This window comes from Lagopus muta, chromosome 2, assembly GCF_023343835.1.
Source record: "Lagopus muta isolate bLagMut1 chromosome 2, bLagMut1 primary, whole genome shotgun sequence".
NCBI lineage: Eukaryota > Metazoa > Chordata > Aves > Galliformes > Phasianidae > Lagopus > Lagopus muta.
Window position 1 is genome coordinate 82,801,897 of NC_064434.1, and position 14,812 is coordinate 82,816,708.

Consider the following 14,812-nt stretch of genomic DNA (forward strand, 5'->3'; position numbering starts at 1 on the left):
TTTTTTAATAAAGTTTGCTTATCGTTCCCTGTTTCGCAGCTTTGCTCCTCACTTAGAGGCATCCCAGCCCACAGCCCCATGCTTTCAGGTAATCTGACCAGGATTTTTAACGCTGGCTACATCCAGACTCTGTCTACCCAGAGTTTTCAGCCTGATTAAACATTTGCCAGCTAAATTTAAACCCATTCTTTTTCCTGGTTTGTGAAGTGCCTGAAATCCTATGCTAATAACAAAGAATGAAGCTATCCATTCTTTTTCAGTTGAGTCAAATCAGCTTATCGCTAATAAAAAGCCCTTCACTGCTCCTTAAAGCAGAGGCTAATAATGGTGAGTCAGATACATTCTTGTGATAGCGGTTGTTCAGTTAAGAAACCCTCTCAGCTGACTGAAAAGCAAAATAGCTTTTTCAAAACGACTTAATCTCACTGTAACAGCATCTATGGCTGTAACCAATGGTTTAATGGTTCAATGCCCTGTTAATCAGGTTTCAAACAAGTGACTGTATTTTCATCACACCAAACTTGAAGCCAAAAAGCATGGGAGCTTTCTGGGTGTTGCTTTTTTGTTTGTTTGTTTTGCTTTGCTTTGTTTTTGTTTAACTGTCAAGAAAGCACCCAAACCCATGGCTGGCAGTAGTGCTTAAGCTGGCAAAGTTTTGATTATTTTTGTTTCCACATTTTAGAGAGACAGAAGAACTTTCTGAGAATAAAGGGCCATGTTTTGTGTTTCAATATAACGTCATATGCTCAGATCCACATAATGTCAAGAGCAGTTCTACATTATCTTACTCTGACCTTCAAGATAACTATTCTTCCTGGTAAACTGCAGTGTATTCTGCAAATCACATAAAGCATTAATTTTTTTCTGATACAAGTTCTATGATTATTTAAGAGTTTTTGCAAGGCAGGCCTATGCCTACACTGCACTTCGTCCTCAGCATAATCTTCTAATCATGTATTCTACTCTTTTTTGCCCCACAGGCGTCAATGTAGCTGCCTCTTGATTCAGATTGAGGAACTGTGTTTTTAACTGCAGAATTCCCAGCAGGATGTGTTGATGCAGTCCAGACACACACACTTTCAAATCCTATTTTAACCAACTCTGCATACATAGTTTAAAGCCAGATGTGTTTAATATAGTGCAAATAAAGGACTGATTTGCAAGTGTACTGGGGCCAACAAGGTCAGGCAGTTTGAATTAGTATTTTCATCATCATCAACTCCTGCAATTTCATTTGAATTCTCCTGATATTTAGTATTTGTTATAAAGTCAGGCTGTGGGAACCAAGAGCTTTCATGAATCTGTCTGCTTTATCTTTTATTAGAAGCTTGGAAACCTTACCTATGTACAAAAAGAAAGAAGGAAAAACACAATGAAGTCCAAGCACCTAATTCCAAACCCCAAATGCCCAAAGGATGAATCAAAAAGAAGGAAGACATTCCTTTAAAAAAGGATTTCATAGTTTGAAAACCCATTCTGTGGTGCAGAAGAGCTAGATTTTGTTAGGGCTCCTTACGTCCACTTCCCGACCTGTATGGATACACATAGCTCAGGGCCTTCTCTCTCTGTCAGATAACAGTGGGCCACAGCACTGGGCTTCGTTCTACTTTTTCACAGGCCTAATTTCAGTTTCTTTACAACATCAAGCTCTCATTCTTGCTTTTCCGGCAGAAATGAGCTGCTTTGAGCTGAGAACGCGTTTCCAGCCGATCGGATTTATTTACCTTTCTCAAATCATTTCTGTGCTGATAACGAGTATCGGAGCGCACGATTTCCCGGGCATATCGCTCCAGCCAGGGCGCCGCCGGGCCCCCGAGCACAGCCGAAACCGCAAACCCACGTCTCCCTTCCCCCTCACGGCGGAGGCGGCTGACCGAGGCCCGTCTCCCCGCTCCTTGAGGCTCCCAGCAAAGGGGCTGACACTGACGGGCCCGGCAGCTCGGCGCGGCGGCCCGAGCTCCCTCTGCGCCACGGGCTCCGTGCCGCCGCGCCAGGTACTAACCTGACCAGGTCGGTCATACACGATCCCACCACCGCCACCTCGGCGGCCATGGCGCTGGGGACGGGGCGGACAAACCGGCTCCGAGGCCCGGACCCTGGACCCTGAACCCAGCCTCCGCGTCAGGCCGCGCCGCGGCTTCGCCCGTTGCCACGGCGACGAGCGGGTGAGAGGGGGGGCCTCGGCCGGTAGGGGCGCCCCTGGCGAACGCCTGTCGGGACGCAGCTCTCTTCGCTCCTGCCCGCCCTCGTCCCGCCAGCTAATTCCGCGCCGCTCCGGCTGCGGCCTCCCCGCGGCCCCTCACCTCCCCGGCTCTACCCCCACGCTGCGCGGAGACAAAATCCGCCCAGGCGCTGCGGCCGCCGCCAGCTCCGAGGCCTGCGAAGCCCCCTGCGGCCCTGGGAGCCGCGGCGGCGGCGGCGGCGGGGCGCGGGGGCGCGCACGTCGCGCGGCGGGGCGGGAGCGCGCACGCCGGGCGCGGGCGGACGGGACGGGCGCGTGGCCGCGGCCGTTGCTAAGGGGCCGCGCTTCGGCCGCCGTAGGTATGGCGGGGCCGGGGCTCGAGCGAAGGCCCGGGAGGGGCGGGCGGGAGGGCGCCAGCGCCCCTGCTGGCTCCGGTGGGGGGGCGGCGGGAGGCCTGGGTTCTGCTCCTGCCTCCTCCTCCTCCGGCCCCGGGAGGCGGCGCGGAGCCGGGATCGGCACCAGCACATCCCGGGGCGGAGGGCCGGGCTCCTCGGTCGGCCCCGCCCGCCGCCCCGGGGCCGGCACGTGGCTGCTGGAGCCCCGGGAACGGCGCCGAGGGCCCGACTCCGGCAGGGGGGGAGCGGGACGGGGCCGAGGAGCGACGCCGAGGAGCGACGCCGGTCGTCCCCGCCCAGTGCGGGCTGAGCTGGGCGGCGGGGCGGGCGCAGGAGGCTCCCGTGCGCTTTGGTCTCATTCGCAGCGCCTCTGTGCGTCGCTGAACCCGTGCCGAATGTTTGGCTCGGTGGTGGGGACGCTCGTTTCCGTGTGCTCGTTGCGGAGCTTGCCTTCGACTGACCTGAACTCGTGGCTGCTGAGTCTGAAAGGGTCCCGCTGCTCGTTTTGTACTTCTGTTAGATAGGGAGGGAAACTGCCTCTTGGGTTATTTATTTGTTGGTGTTTAATTCCCATGGGTTAATTTGGTTTGTGCTCTGTTCCCAGCATTGCCGGGCCACTAAGCTGGGGAAAAGATGATGTCTGTGGGAACTGAGAGTTATGGAAATGGTATGGTTGTGTTACTGTTTGTAAATCCCTTTGTTTACGGATCCCTTTGTTTACAAAATAAATCAGTGAGTGTAACCAATAGGAGCCTTTAAGTGTTGTGCGATAGCTGGCTTGAGATGTAGAAGGTATTGTGGGTCTTAAAGAAGCGATGCAATAAAGCCAGGAGCAGTGCCTTGTGCTGACACTACCTGTGTACTCCGCTAGTGGAAAGGTAAAGAACACCCTGTCATTCACTTTAGAATGCGTCTGTTTCACCTTTGGTCACCACATGCATCTCCACGCGTCACAGTTCTACCCTCATACCTGAGTTCCCTGGAAGGATGTCATATAATCAGAACTGATGTTGAGGTCTCTGTATATGAAGTGATAGGATGGCCTCTATTTCAGCATGCTTTTCGTGCTTCAAGAAGGCCTTACCATCATCAGCCCTGCTGCCTGAAGTTACTCTCCCTGAAGTAGAATAAAACATGATGGAATAAAACGTGCCCAGAGTTAGCCACTCTTGTGCAATATCTGTCATTCTAGTTTAATTTTTTTTAGCTGTTCAAGCTCAGTCGTTGGTCTTTGCATTGATGTAGGCTAACTCTGAGTTTGTTTTCTCAGTGTTTCTGGGTGAGTTGGCAGAGGGTTTTAAGAGAGCTCCAACCAAAGGGAGGGAGTGTCCTGAGTGGCCATAAATGTCTGCCAGGCAAGTGTAAGTGGCTGCCCATCGTCAGTTATGCTATATCGTGTGTGTAAGGAGAGCAAGTTATATATTAGTGTATGGATATTCAGTCTCAAGCTTCTATAGCTGCCATGAAGTGCAGGAAACTGTATTAATTACAATTTGTAGGAAATCCCTCTGTATTTTTGATCACCCAAAAATGCATGGCCTTTGTTTTACTCCAAGTTGCTATGATAAGTTCTCTTGAAGACTCATTCATACTGCTTCCATGTGAATGGCTTTCATAAGAACAAAACACATAGCTCAAATGATTAATGATGCTACCTTCTGGAAGGAATTATCAGTTTGCGGAAGATCTGTTAGTTGCCAACTGAAGGTTGAGTGCTAGGAAAAACAGAAGTGTTGTGAATACAGCAGTCCGGGCGCGTTGTTATTTGTGAATGTAGATGAATAATAAAGAGTTTGTAATGGCCAGAGTTAAGTTATGGGGCCTTCTACCCAAGTTTGCAGTGGTGATTTTATATTACGCTGAGTCACTTGTGGCACTATTTTGTAAAACTCTGAAATTCAGTTAATTTTCAGGTAGAACTGTAAACATACCAAGAATATGAGTAAATGTATTTATAGCATTTAGATAGGTTGCTTGCCTTTCTTTCTTCCACTTCTGCCACAGCCTGGTTTTGCCCACAGTATAGGCTTTCAGCATGAGACTATTTTAAATTACAAACAAGATCAGCTCCTGCATTTAGTCTAGAAAGCAGCATGTGTGCTTATAGTGGCCTAACTGATGTAGCGTAAGGTCATGCAATTGCAAGTGCTTCTGAAGAAGCTGTGCTTGAAGTTTGTGTATAACAGTTTCACAATGTGTTTTGTGCCTTTCAGAGCATGGTAGTATCACTGATAGGAAAGTCTTTGAAGGAAGCACAAAATGCTCTGTCTAGCTCTTAGTGAAGTGTTGTGAATGTAATACTGATGATGGTTATGCTTGTAGTTGTATTACAAATTACGAATGAAAATATGTAGAGAGAGCAATCCCATTGCAATCAGTACTGTAAGTCTAGTTGATGTCAGTGGAAGCAGAACAAATGTGGCTTGTCAATTACAGCCTCTAGGGGAATGCTTACAAGAACAGCTAGGCTGTGAATGGTCAGAAGGACCTTCCATTTGATTTATCTTTCTCATAGGGATAGGATCTTAATTAAAGGAGCCTAGGATTAAAGATTCTTTATATTGAGTTTGAATTGAATAAATGGGTTTCTTTGATCATTGCAGAGGTAGGAGAAAAAAGTTAACTTTGTACTCTTCAATTCCTGATCGCTAGAGCGCTAAGCTTATTTTTCCTTTGATGTTGGCATAGTATATGTGAATTTACACCAAATAAGTAGGATATTTTAAAATTGTTTTTCTCCCTTACTGTTCCTGTACAGCTAAAGACAGAAGGAAGAGAGAACGCTACAATGTCTCCTGAAGTTGCCTTGAACAGAATTTCTCCTGCTCTTTCACCGTTCATTTCAAGTGTGGTGAGAAATGGAAAAGTAGGCCTGGATGCTACTAATTGTTTACGAATTACAGACCTGAAATCTGGGTAAGTGTTTGAGCTCCTTGTTTAGAAAGTATACCCAACCCCTCAATGACAGTTCAGATGTCTTTTCAGAACTGATCTTTTACTATGTCAGTGTGTACTTAAGCATTTTCAGTATATCTGAAACTGAAATGCTGTCTAGATTGTTTTTCTGTCTTATTAGCATTTTGTACTTTGCGGGATTTAATTTGTCACGTTGTTGGCGATAATAATCTTGCTGACATACTTTCATTGGTGCCACTGGTTTAAAACAATCTAACTGCTGAAAACACATTTTCCAGCTGTTTATCACTTGCTTACTTAATCTTTTCTATAATTTCAAAAGTGGAAGATAAGTTTCTAAGACCTTACTGTAGTAACAAATATGCTAAATAAGAAAGAAAAGCACTTCTTCTTTATCTAACCTTCTTCAAGATTAGTACATTAAATAGCTGTAGGCTGCAGTGTTTGAAATAGGCCAAGCTACTATTTCTGTTTTTAACTCTACAAGGATACGTGGTGGTTTTCAGCTGCTGATAAAGTTTGGGATCCACATGTACAGAGGGAACTCTGATGTGAAACCTCTATGAATAATACGTGGGGGGTGTGAACTGCTAAAAGTAGAGTTTACTTTGGATGTTGCCAGATGGGAAACTCTCAGAGTAGCTGATAAAGAATTCTGAAGATGAGAGGGTATCAGAAATTGCTTCTATAGTTGTGCATCTAACCACATTCCTGACTGAGGTACTTCTTTGAGACTGGAGTAGAGACACTGAAATTATTTTGGCTTAGGGTGCTGAAATCACTTTGCATCACTTTGATGCAGACTGCTGGTTTGATTTGAATGATTGTGTAGCCCAATAAGTTTTGAGAACTACCACGAAAATTCTTTAAAATTTAGTTCTCCTGAAAACTGTTTCATGTCCTTCTGTAGTCTGCTTTGTTATGATTTCTTGGACAGTTTAGGAGTTGCTTTTCCTGTAGATACAATGCCTTTTCATCAAAGTCTGATTTCTATGGTTAGCTTGAAAAGAGTCATCCTCTGTGACACTGCCGTCTTTCTTGGAGGTCTAAGAAGCTGTAACTTTGCGTTGTTTGCCTTAGCGTTTAGGCTTGCAGATTAAATGATGCAGGCTGAGCAGTTACTTACCTGCAACTGTTGCTTCATTGTAGCCCTTTCTTTTTCTTGAACTAGTCTCCTAGGAAGGCTAAGGTAGTATCTGTCTTGCCTTTGCTTTTCTGAAAAGGGATAGAAAAAAAAAGAGAAAACACAGGTGTGGTCTGGTGATGAAGGTGTCAGCTTATTGGGAGGTTGATAAGAATTTTGCTCAGTGCCCACAGTGCTTATGCTGCTTGCCTTTAGAATAGATTAAAATAATTCAACACAATGTTTTTTTAGCTAACTCTTTTCAGAGGTATTTTAGTATCTGTTAGTTTTTAGCCTGTAGTCTTACTGAGATTATCTTGAGTTTACTGTGATATGTCTTAAATGTTTTCCAAGAGTTTATTCTTTAACTTAAAAAATGGAAAACTTAACTCCTAACTGTGCCTGTTTTCCAACCTAGTGATTCAAATTCTATACTGTTTGCATTGAATGTAGAGTACAGAACATAAATGCAGTGACCAAGAGAGATTGAAATTTACCTCTGGGTGCTGCCTCTCAAGGAAAAGTATGTAGGGTTCTGAGAATCCAAAAAAACAGATTGGAAGGCATTGGTCTACTCTGTACTCCTATCCTGACTTAATGCTCTTATTCAACCCTTCTGCTTTCTTTAAACTTTGAAAAAAAAGCAAAATGACAGTGCTCAGGAAGTAGAAGTCAGGGACAAATCTAGGTAATAACTGTATGAAATACAAGGACATAGAGATTGAACAGGGAGAAGGAAAACAAGGAGAGCAGTTAAGCTAATATGTTAATAAGTTAATAATGGGGATGAGGTACAGGATATTAATTGCAGAACTCCCTTCAGTTTCAGTATTGCTGAATCAGGCTTTAAATTTAAAAAGCAGAAATGTATCTGAGGAGGAGGTACTAGATTAAGTGTCTGAAATAAAATAAAAAGCCATTATTTATTTCAAATGAATGTGACCATGAGCAGAAACTTTTGAATGAGTTCATTGACACATGGAAGGAACTCAAAACATGTCTTGCCATAGGCTAGCTTGAATTTGTTACGGAACATACAGATGTTTTATGAATTAGCTGTTGTGTTATGTGAAAGATTTTTGAGATGAAAAAAAATGATTTTTTTTTTAACCTTTAAGATGTTAAAATCTGTAAGGTAATCTTTTCAGTAGATATTAACTTAGAAGACAAAGACTTCTGGAAGCTTGTGAGTGCCTTGATGCTGACAAGGGGTTCAGGGCAAGGAACTGCATGGCTGCTTCACTGTCACACAGCACAGTGTTACTCTGGTAGAAAAATAGTGGTTAATGCAGTATTCTGGTTGCCTAACCAACCAGTGCTTTGTGTTATGTAACAAAATTTACAGATGCAAGATGCATCCATTCTCAATTCATAGGTTTTAGAAACTGGAGCTGCAGATCATAGGGAATTATAGAAATGTGTTGGATGTGGTAGCATCTCCAACACCTTGCCTGTTCATAACTTCGGTTTCTTAGTTCTCAATCTGAATGTGGAAGGAATTGCACTTTTCTCTAACTAGTGCAAGATCAAGTACCAGGTTTGTAGCCTGTTATGCCATTTGATTTTGGTTTGTATATGTCAAGTGTTATATAAGTCTTTAACTGTTTGAAAAATCAATCCAAATGTCAGATGTTTTTAGTGAAAAGCTTATTTTGCGCTTGCTCTATCTTATTGCTAAGACTACCTAATTTTGTTATAAACTGTATTAAAGAGCTGATGTTGGTTTAAAAGTATGAAGTATGATATGTTTATTTGCTTTACTTGCAAGTGTGGAAGGGAAATAGATCACAGAAAGGAATCCTATTGTTTTGCAGTCTTTGAGTATGTAAATGTTTTATAATAACATGTTACAGTTCCACGTCTGTGTGTTTTACAAACTTAATAGGCAGTACTAGTCTCATCAGACACACACATTTACATCTATGAGTAGGGCCTTCAGGTCAAGATCTATTCATAGGAATTATACGGCTGCTGATGCAGAGTGAGTGAAGAGTTGTGAGAACTATTTAACTGTGCTCAGCAGAACGACTTGATAGGACAGAAAGGAACTTTTCAGTAGAAACAGTAATGAGAACCTAGGTGATGCACAGTTACCCAAAGTCAAATTTTATCAAGTCTACAGAATATTATCATCTTGTTAAAGGAGCTCCCTAGTTAACTAAAATAGAAGCTTAGTGTTGGATCACATCTGAAATATGGCACCTTTAGCAGCATTGATTCTGATGATAAGGAAACCCTGGCAGGCATCTCTGTTGCATCAATAAAAGATATTCCTGGGGATGTCAGAATGGATCAAAGCATTTAACTCTTGCATAGGATATTACCTTGTTCTAGACTCAAAGAAAATAATGCTGCCAGTTGAGTCAATGCCATATACTACATCATTCAGTTAATCTACAATGGTGTCTCTTTGAAATAATGACCCATCTTAATTAGATATTAAAATCTCTTCATAACCATCTTAAATTATGGCTAAGACATTTTTCTTTGTGTTTATACATACATACGTTAACCATGGGAAATATGTTGAATAGGGAAAAGCGATTATTAAGTAATTTAGAAACAGAAGAAATTTTCCTATATAAAGGCTGTGTAATTATTGTGTATGTAGAATCCAGTTATTTAAGAGCCAACTGCTTTTCCTATGGCTTGTTAGAATGGTGTGAGACATGTGTGTTGGTCATAGTCTTTGAGAACATGTTTCCATACAGCAGTTCGTGGGGGTGTCCGTGATAGAGCCTCAAATTATGTTGCAAGCTTATTCTTACTCAGGACTTCATTTTTTAAATTACTTTGTGATGCACCAGTTGGAATTTTAGAATGAATACAATAACTGAAAGTTCTAGATGCTAAGAGTCTATTTTTGTAGATATGTGTTCACAACAAAGTTGTGTAACTTTGTAACTTTCATACTTGTTTGGTTATACTTAATTGTTCCATATTTATGATGAAATTAATTGTGGAATTTTTACATAACTGAATTGTAGTAAACCATGATGGTAGTTTGTTCCTTGCATCTGTCTGAAACTGTATGAGGAGCAATTAAAAGGACGTAGTACTACTTGGAACAGATTTGAACTTGCAGGTTCACTATCAAGCTGTAATAAAGACATTTGTAATTTCCTAGTGAACAATGATTATTTAATTTTTGTGTTATCAAGTGGACTGCAATAAGCTTTGGCATTTCCGTTTCTTTTGGGCATTTCCCTTTTCAAAGTAAATATGCATTTTATGTGAGTATTTTATGAAATGTTAACTGTGAAATACTGTAGCAGTTATTTTAAGTTTTCTCTTTATCTTTGCCTTTGATTATTCTAAACCGAAAGATTGTACTTCCATTAAAGGAAGGAAATTTTTATTCCGTCATTCCCATTTATTTCTGTAGCTTGTTTTTTTCTTTTTTTTTTTTTTTTTTTTTTTTTTAATGTGATTCTTGAATGCAATTACTATGAAACACTGTTAGTGTACATAGTTTCTACTGGTTGTGAGTAAAACATATACTTGAAGGAATTTGGTGGTTTGACAGACTTGAGTGGTGGGTCCATGCAAACAACTTGTGGTTCAACAAAGTCCTGCTCCTGAGTTGGAGCAATCCCAAGCACAAATACAGACTGAGCAGCAGTGGATTGAGAGCAGTGTTGTAGGACTTGGGGGGCACTGGTGGATGAAGAGCTCAACCAGCGCTGGTATTGTGCGTTTGCAGCCTTGAAAGCCAACTGTACCCTGAGCTCATCAGAAGAGAGGTAGCCAGCAGGGTAGGTGGGTGGTTGTTCCCTCTGCTCTGCCCTTCTGCGTCCTTACTGGGAATACTGCGTCTAGACCAGGAGCCCCCAGCACAAGAAAGCTGTTGGAGCAGGTCCAGAGGAGGGCCACAAAGGTGATCAGAAGGCTGGAGCACCTCTCTTATGGACAAAGGTTGAGGGAGTTGAACTTGTTTAGTTTGGAGAAGGTTCCAGGGAGTCCTCTTTGTAGCCATCCAGTACTTGAGGAGAGCTTATAAACAGGAGGAGGACCAACTTTTTACGTGGTTTGATGGTGATAGGACAAGGGGGTACGATTTTAAACTGAAAAAAAGAGGAGATGGAGGTCAGATTTTAGGTTTTAAGTGGAAATTCTTCATTCAGAAAGTGATGACATGCTGGAATAGGCTGCCCAGAGAAGTTGTGTGAGTACTCCATCCCTGGAGGTGTTCGAAGCCAGGTTGAATGGGGTTTTGGGCAACCTGATGTAGAGGAAGGTGACTTTATCCACAACAGGGTGTTGGAACGATGATCTTTAAGGTCCCTTCCAACCCAAACTATTTTGTGCTTCTGGGAAAGGTATGCCCTTTGCATCCTTTACTGTTACATTGGTTAAGTCATAAACTATTACCTTTTCCATGGAGTAGGTTGTTTCATTTTCATTTCTGATAACAAATGCATTTTTTTCACAGCAGGGAATTTTATTACTAGTAGTTTGTTGTCACTCTCAAGCTAAATTGAACGGGCTGAAGCTCTGAAGGTACAAGGCAAGGGATCTGTGAATTTTTCTGCACTGGTTCAAAAGATTGATTGTTTCCAGGATTGCTTTCTTCTGGATGTTGAAAGAAAAAAGGAAAACATCTTAGTTAAATTTTCAGTTTAGTGCATACGTTTCCTGAAGGTTTGGCAAATAATCTCCAAATATGCTAGCATTTTAAACACTGATTTTAAATAGAGTGCTTGAAGTTGTTCAGGGAAAAGAAAGCATTTGCCAATTTTGAGCATGTATTTTTTCTAAGGGCTGTTCAGTTCAGATACTGCACAGTATGTATTCGCTTGGTATTAGGCTGGGGCAGTGAGTGATTTCCTTATCTGACCGCGTGAAAACTGGATGTTGTTTCTGCCAGTTTTGTGCTTCAGTAACAGTGAGAAGAAACTGTTTGGAACAAGTGCCAACTATGGAACAAATGGCTTTTAATTTCTTTTTGCTTCTGCTGAGTGGAGAAGAATATACTCTTGCATAGCTGGTTGGTAAATTCTTCCAGCCTTACATATGGAGTTACGCTTTGTGTGTGCCTGACTTTTATATGCATAGACTTACAAACATTTCTAATAAAGCTGAAGGTTATGGCTTTGTTTTTATTCCACTTGCTGCCATCTTTCTGGTAAGATGAGGGGCTTCAATAGCATAGAAGATCATCAGAGACTCCCAGTGGACCAAAGCGCAGCAGTGTTTAAAATTTGGTTCCGCCACATTCATATTACAGCAAACAGAAATTAATGGAAATCCATCTGTAAACTATTTCTATGGGTCAGTAGAAGTAAATAAAGCAAACCACTAATTTTTGTAAACATAATCTACGCGCTATTCTATGATTATGCAGTTGTTCTCTTCCTATGTGGGAAATCAAATCCTTTAGAGACCTTTTCTTGTAATGCATTGATCATTATGTAAGCCAGCATAAAATTTTTCTAAGAGAAGCTTCATTGTGATAGGAGTCTCTCTTATTGGCACTTTGGCTGACATCTCCCTGTTGCTTCATTTTTAAGTGCAGCCTTATAAGTGCCTTGGGATCTGTGAAGTGTCAGTCATGGTGCTTTTTTTCCTGACAGAACTCTTGACAGTTCAGGTAACTCTGTCCAGCACTGAATTGACAGTGTTGGTACAATCTCTCAGATTCAACTTCAAAGAGAATAATCACACCAATGCAAATTTTGCTTATTTTTACTCTTCTTCTTGAGATATTTAGCTAGGGTGTTTACCTGACACTACGTTGCGTGGTGTAGATGTACCCTAAAGCAGCTAGCGTCTAACTGGAAGTGAGCATCTTAAAAGAATAGTTAGAGCTATAATATCAGTGAACAGTTTCTTTTTTGCTCTTGAAATTGTTATGTTTATTAACATTATTAAATTCAGTCTAAGGTAACAGTTAACCTTCTCTGTAATCCGTACAAAAGAAAAAATATATAAAAAGGGAGCCTTTCCTGTGAGAAAGGAATTGATATGAGTGACAGAAACCACTCAGGTCACATTATTTCTTCTTTGTAATATGTAGCGTATGGGTGAAAGAACAAAATTAGATCATTAGGATTGGGTGTTTTTGTCATTGTAAAATAAAAGAATCCCAGTGAAATTGAATTAATTATGGGTATTGCAGAATTCCATTACACAGAGGATGTAAGAAAAAAAAATCTTCATTTATATGAACTTCTAGAACAAGTATATTTTCTTTTTTTTTTTAAAAAAAGTGTGTTCTTATGAATCCATGCAATAATATGAATAATATGAAAAATATGATAATACCAATTGATATTGGATTCTGTATATGTAATTTGAAGTTACCCTGCTGAATGTTGGTGCTGCTGAAAGTAATGGAGTTATGAACAAGAAATGATCTTTCGTGTCTGAAGAACTGAATTCTTGATTGCTGTATTAACATAAATTTCTTTCTTCTCAGAGTTTGTAAGATAAGCACATTAAATTGTTAGAGATCTGTGACCAGAAAGCTATAATGGTATGCGATTAGATGAAAGCTTTGGAAGAAAATGTGAGAAGAAAGGATATAGGACCATGGAACCCTATTAATGTTTGGTTGGGTCATGAAAGGGGGAAACATATAGACATGAACAATTCTCTTAGTCTTGTTGCCATTTTGTTACAGCTTCCAATAACTAAGCTGTTCTGTGATGTGAAGTAACTTAGGTTTATAATAGCTTACCTTTTGAGACTTGCTGAATGAATATGCTTTCTGTGAACACGCAGGATCTGAAACTGCAGGTGGTAGATGATAATTTCGTGCTTGGCAAAGAATCATTTTCTGTGAGTAATTTAAACGTTAAAACGTACTTTGTATTTTTTTTTTTTAATTTTTAATTTTGTTGCTTTCTTCAGAAATTGAATTTACATTAGTGAGCAGTAGAAATTTTTAGGTTCTAACTGATTGGATAGTAACATGTAATCAAATGACTATTGTGGAAATACCAAAGAAGAGTTTGTGTTTCACGAGAGGGAAGGAAGATGAAGTAGAAAGGTGCATCTTCAACACTTTCATACTCTTCTTTAGAACTTTCTTTGTGAATTCCAAGAATTTGGGATTCAGCTGGTGACAGAAGTGTAGTTCACAATGCTTGTGAATTCAGTGGTTTATTACAAAGTATAGGCCACTGTCTTATGCACTGCTAGTGTTTTCCTATTGCAATTTACTCGAGTCTCTTAGTTTTTTCAATGGCTCCTTCATTAAGTTTTCTATTTTCTGTTTCTGTTTAATTCTTCTATGTGTAGCTTTTGAGGGGAATTATAGGCAATTACTGGAGTATAAATGATCTTGCTTACAAAAGTCATCAGTTTGGCTATAAAAGCTGTTTCTAAAGCATGTTTCTAAAGAACGTTTTGTTGGCAACATTCCTTTGTCGCTTTTAAATTATTTTTCTCAATTTGTACCATAATTGGCTCCCGACAATAATGAGCTCCAACCCTAAACTGCAGGGATTTTATGAACGCAGATTCTGAGATAGTCTGCTCTTTGGAGCTTTTCTCTCAGGAGCCTACTTTACACATAGATTACACATGATGCTGGTTATCGACTCTGTCTTCATATTATTATTATTTTTGTTGTTGTTATTTTTGGGGTGGCACTTTTCTACCTATACTGTGACTGGAAAAAAAGCTCTTCTAAAACAGCTTTCTGAGGCAAAATGAGTGGGGAATTTGTCACCCTAGAGGAGTCGCAATCAAGTGGGATTTCTGCAAACCCTCATTTAATGCAGACATTCTCTGAGATGATTTCAAAGTCTATGTAGGTGCACTTATTTATCTTCCTTCCCTCTCTATGGCTTCCTTGTAGAGGATGGGTTATGTGTGTGCAGAGATGGCTGTACTTTAGGAGATTGCAGGGTATCTACAACAAGACTGTGGCAGTTGCAAAAGGTTTGAAGTTCTAGAAGCAGGCTCAAAGCTTTCCCCACCTTGCAACATCTGTTTTGGCAAACTCCTACTCGTGTTAAATAAATCTACGTTTACTTTTGGGCTATAGCTGCTGTAATTTGTTTTAATAATTACAATAGTCATTAGATACTTTTCTGCACTGTTTCTACTGAAAATAGGTTACTGGCAGCTGACTTAGTTTCAAAGAACTATTTAAAACTTAGTTGTTAAGAAATAGGCTTCTGCCCATGGGTACAGTATGTTTTCTAGCTATGTTTTCTGCCTAGTATCCTTCTCTTTTCTGAAAGTTCT

At 40.9% G+C, this 14,812-nt stretch overlaps 2 protein-coding genes across 3 annotated transcripts in view; one reads left to right on the forward strand and one right to left on the reverse strand.

Moving 5' to 3' along the window:
- RBKS (ribokinase) overlaps nucleotides 1-2,296 on the reverse strand; it is a 66,104-nt gene extending 63,808 nt beyond the window's left edge. Inside the window, exon 1 of the mRNA XM_048936026.1 lies at nucleotides 2,003-2,296. Coding sequence (XP_048791983.1) covers nucleotides 2,003-2,052 — 50 coding nt within the window. The 5' untranslated portion in view covers nucleotides 2,053-2,296. The remainder of the gene's footprint in view (nucleotides 1-2,002) is intronic.
- Nucleotides 2,297-2,449: 153 nt separating this feature from the next.
- The window catches only part of BABAM2 (BRISC and BRCA1 A complex member 2), a 158,749-nt gene continuing 146,386 nt past the window's right edge, over nucleotides 2,450-14,812 (forward strand). Inside the window, exons 1-2 of one of the 2 annotated variants that reach the window (XM_048936025.1) lie at nucleotides 2,450-2,541; nucleotides 5,336-5,493. In XM_048936025.1, the coding sequence (XP_048791982.1) occupies nucleotides 5,366-5,493 (128 nt within the window). In that variant the 5' untranslated portion in view covers nucleotides 2,450-2,541; nucleotides 5,336-5,365. Of the gene's footprint in view, nucleotides 2,542-2,921; nucleotides 3,245-5,335; nucleotides 5,494-14,812 lie in introns of those variants that run through there. The other variant, XM_048936024.1, reaches the window with a different exon arrangement.